This window comes from Cibotium barometz, chromosome 47 (genome assembly GCF_041138505.1).
Source record: "Cibotium barometz isolate CiBa-2024 chromosome 47, ASM4113850v1, whole genome shotgun sequence".
Classification (NCBI taxonomy): domain Eukaryota; kingdom Viridiplantae; phylum Streptophyta; class Polypodiopsida; order Cyatheales; family Cibotiaceae; genus Cibotium; species Cibotium barometz.
Genome location: NC_141092.1, coordinates 37,112,661 through 37,117,409, shown reverse-complemented (window position 1 = coordinate 37,117,409; position 4,749 = coordinate 37,112,661). Strand labels below are relative to the sequence as shown.

Below are 4,749 nucleotides of genomic sequence, written 5' to 3'. Positions count from 1 at the left end.
TTTTCGAAAAAGTGGAAAAGGGAAAAAAAAAGACCCTCCCTGAAATTTTCAAGTTTCAGTTATATTGTATTGAAAATATGAAGAAAATGTTTTTTCATTTGTATGATTTCTTTCAACCTATGATGAAAGGTATTTAGGTTAAAGGGGCCAATAAGCTTGCAGAAGTATCAAATCCCTAGCACTATCCCTCCCCAAACTAAGCACACTTGCAAAGAGAGTTTTTGAACTAATTTGTTGATGTGGCAAACATCTATTAGCAGGATGAGGGGCCTTTCATCGCCCTCACACTCCTCGCGGTGTATTGGATGATTATTGGCTCTTTCTACGCAAGGAGTTGCACCCATCAGATTTTATTTTGAGTTCGAAAGTAGTAATCACCTAGACAAAAACAATATTGATTGGAAAAATCAATTGTGAAAAGGTAAAATTTTCAAAGAGCTTATTAGTGTTATTTGGTTGGTATAGTACCATCCCCTTTACCGTATATGATGTTCATTAAAAGTGGTTTCTAGAGAGCACGGCCTAGGCACCTTAGCCTGCTACGGCCTTTACACGTTGGAATACCTAGCCCTATGGATAATTGGTCCCCTTTACCTTGCTCTTGCTACGGCCTACATTAGTAGACTTGCTTTTTCTATGGTGTAAGTTATGCCTAGTCCTACATGCATAGGTGTTGTAGAAGCATAACACCCATAAAACCTAGAAAAAACCACATTGTACTTGGTATGATGGAAAAAGAGAAAAAACTCAAACTATAGCATGAGAGAAACAAGATATGAAAGTAGAATGATTGCAATGAGAAGGATATAGACATAGAAGAAGCAAAGATAGATGAATCTAGAAGGATAAAGCAAACTCTTTTGCACACCCTTATACATGGGAGAAATTTTACTTGCCTTTGTTAGGTTAAGTACATAGGGTGTTTGGGGGAGAGAGAGAGAGAGAGAGAGAGAGAGAGAGAGAATCTTGAAAGCCACAAAACTTTACTCTCATGGTTCTCACACCCACCAATGCAAGTTTAATTTATTGATTTATGATTTCTTAAATATTGAAAAAACCTATTAAACTAATGAATTAGTAGGGCTCATCCATTGGTTTCTCAAGTTAACCGTATACCTATTGTTTTTTTTAATATACCCATCCTCCTTTTCTATGAAAGTGTAACTATATTTTGTAGGTACAAGGTTCAAACCTACACGTAGGCAATGTTGATACCACACCTCCTTACTAGGGATTTCACTGATGTAAACGAAAACATGTGAATATGTTAATAACATAAAAAATCTTGTGATCACATGTTATATTCACAAAGCTTTCACAAGGGCCTAAAAAAATTATCTTTGTCGGGCATAAAAAATCTTCTTAGGTGGCCACTGACATGCTATTATGTGAAGATGGTAACATGAGAACATGTGAATAGCTTATTCCCATGTGTAGCCAATCTTTTAAGGGGTTCCCAAATGGCAAGTGACCTGTTATTTTGTGAACGGTAACATGAGAACATGTGAATAACTTGTTCACATGTGTTATTATCACAAAAAATCTTGTGATCACGTGAATATTAAATCCCTGCTTCTTACAAAGTTGGGAGAATGGGATTTGAATCCTCACCAAGGCATTAAAACTTATGCACACACTACGTGAGCTTGTTGTTCACTCTTGCATATTATAAAAGTATAACCTTTGAAATATGTAATTGTTTTGGATTGATACTTGTAATAGTATTTTTTGAAATCCTTAATTTTTAATAACACTATAATATTACACTAAGTTGTTTTTTTGGGAGGTGATAAACTATTAAATCATCATTCCACAATACAAATAAGATGTTTATGGCTTGGCATAAATTATAAATAGACCTGAATCTATCAAGGTTTAAGATGGTGTATGGGAAAATTGAGGAAATATTTTTTTGGGTTAAGGTTCAGAATATGTTTTACCATGTACATTATGTGACAAATCGAGGAGTTATATGCACATTGCCACACCACCTTGGTCCCCTATAGGCTCTAAGACCTAAGCCAAGGTTCGAGAAAAGTCGAGTTTGCTTTAGCCTAAAACCAACCAATTCAAGTTTTAAAATCCTCGAGAAAGTGGAAAAGGGAAAAAAAAGACCCTCCCTGAAATTTTCAAGTTTCAGTTATAATTTATTGAAAATATGAAGAAAATGTTTTTTCATTTGTATAATTTCTTTCAACCTATGATGAAAGGTATTTAGGTTAAAGGGGCCAATAAGCTTGCAGAGGTATCAAATCCCTAGCACTATCCCTCCCCAAACTAAGCACACTTGCAAAGAGAGTTTTTGAACTAATTTGTTGATGTGGCAAACATCTATTAGCAGGATGAGGGGCCTTTCATCGCCCTTACACTCCTCGCGGTGTATTGGATGATTATTGGCTCCTTCTACACAAGGAGTTGCACCCATCAGATTTTATTTTGAGTTCGAAAGTAGTAATCAGCTAGACAAAAACAATATTGATTGGAAAAATCAATTGTGAAAAGGTAAATTTTTCAAATATATTAGTGTTATTTGGTTGGTATAGTACCGGCCCCTTTACCGTATATGATGTTCATTAAAAGTGGTTTCTAGAGCACGGCTTAGGCACCTTGCTCGTCTTGAATAGAAATAAGAAATGATTAAAAGAGTGACGAGATTATGAGATGAGCTTATCCATGTGTGCATTGTGTATGGAAGGGTTCATGAAAAGACGGGTTCGCATCAGCTGCTCAGCTTCTTCTAAAAAATCCAACTCTTCTTGATTGGAAGAAAAATGCCACATCTAATTTTTCAAAAAATAGTAGTAATTGGATGAAACTATGAAGGAAATGCTTGTTGAAAATTGTTTTTTACTCTTCAACGCATATTCATGTCAGATTCAGTGACATGGAGTCACGGACCAATTATCCATAGGGCTAGGTATTCCAACGTGTAAAGGCCGTAGCAGGCGATTGGATAACGCTTATCGACAATAATATACGATTTACAATTTTCAAAAGTGCTGGAGCCGACAATCCAGCTCGCGGCGGCTGACAAATCTTATCTTCTTCCAGGGACCTATAAAAACCTGTGCTCAAAACGCACAGGATCACATCTCCTCCCCTCCTCTCCTCTCGCTTAGCTTAACAAACGCTCTCTCGCCCACCATGGCACTTACCTCCCCTTCAATTCTTTGCAGCAGGTCTGCTTCATCGACATCTGCAAGCCCCCGCCATCTCTCTTCATTTCCTTTCACAGCCGCAACCCAGCCTCCCAGCCTTGTCGAACGCAGGGGACAACGGTGCCCAACCCTGCACGTAGCCGCTCTCCACACCAGCACCTCTTGCCCGGACACCAACCCCGGATCTAAATGTCGACGAACTCCTGCAACGCTCTACCAGGTGCTTGAGATCCCCCAGACGGCCACCGACGCAGAGATCAAGGCCTCCTACAGACGCCTTGCCCGACGCTATCACCCGGACGTTGTGGCCGTGGAGGACAAAGAGACCTGCACCAAGCTTTTCCTGCAGCTCCATGCCGCCTACGCTGCCTTATCCGACGCCCAGAGTCGGGCAAGATACGATCTCCAGCTCTCCATGGAAGCTCTGCGAGGAAGAAGGACAACAAGTTCCCAAGCTCAGGAGCTCAACAGAACACCCCACGCAGGCTCCACCCATTCGATTCCGAGAAGTCCTTTCTCTGCTGGTAGTACCAAGATAGGGAGATCCTGGGAGACAGACCAATGCTGGTGCTAGAATTAAGTTCACTGTTCATACTGTCCAGCCTTTTGTTCACATTTTTTTTTTGGTGAGTAATTCCCCGTGCCTTATGGGAATCTGGACAAATAAAATTGCCCATTCATGGGTACCGTGATCAATGGGAAGACCCTACATCTAAGCTTTGTACAAATACCCATCATCAATGACGAGACCCTGTACCCTAAGCTTTGTAGATTTTTTTTATTTTATATTTTGGGTATATACTGCGTTTTGGCATGCATAGTCAGCTTGCAAAAAAAAACATTCTCTCTCCCCTCTCCCCTCTCTCTCTCTCTCTCTCACACACACACACACACACACACACTCTTAAAATAGAGTGAATTCTTACTCATTTATAACCCATAAAAAGAAAAGAACTTTGAAACTTTCTATTGTAGAGTTTGTTGGTATTTTTGATATTTAAAATTTAAATATATACCAAGCCTTTGAATTTTTCACACATAGGGTGTCAATTGGTGTTATCTTACCTTTGAACAAGCAAAGATAAATTGACCTCTAAAAAAGCCAAACAAAATTTCCCATAGATTAAAACTACATAGAAAAATCTAGATAGAAGCCTTTTGTTGAAGGAAATTTAAACTCTAGAGACTGCTTGGCTCTTTACTTCTTTGTGTCTACATATTGAGTGTTTTGAAGTGTTCATTGCTTTTTTATTTTAATGTCCAACCATTGAAAAGTTATGGTAGGCCCCTCCACGTGTCTTGTTTCACATTCTTCTATGGTTCTAGAACCCAATCTTACATCAATATCTCAACTTTACATCATTTATATGCAATAAAATTCAATATGGAAGACTGTGGAGTTTACAAAATCTTCTTTTTTTTTCGAAGGTACAAGAAATTTAGAAACACACACACACCCATGACGAACCAATTGAACATGATGCCCCATGAAGTGGGGAGAAAGAAACATGATTTGAACGTGCAATGGCAAAGCTCTCAAAGTTTGTTGACAATACTGTGTACACCTTGAATTTTAAGTCATGGTCCATGA

General features: G+C 38.8%; 1 protein-coding gene across 1 annotated transcript; it reads left to right on the top strand.

Moving 5' to 3' along the window:
- Positions 1–3,094: 3,094 nt before the first annotated feature.
- LOC147611650 (chaperone protein dnaJ 11, chloroplastic-like) lies at positions 3,095–3,977 on the top strand. The gene has a single exon (XM_086785006.1). The coding sequence runs from the start codon at positions 3,145–3,147 to the stop codon at positions 3,730–3,732; it is 588 nt and encodes a 195-aa protein (XP_086641132.1). The 5' UTR covers positions 3,095–3,144; the 3' UTR covers positions 3,733–3,977.
- The last annotated feature ends 772 nt before the right edge of the window (positions 3,978–4,749 follow it).

What these genes read in the sequence shown, in the direction of transcription:
- LOC147611650 (XM_086785006.1), top strand. Translation starts at nt 3,145, where the DNA reads ATGGCACTTACCTCCCCTTCAATTCTTTGCAGCAGGTCTGCTTCATCG.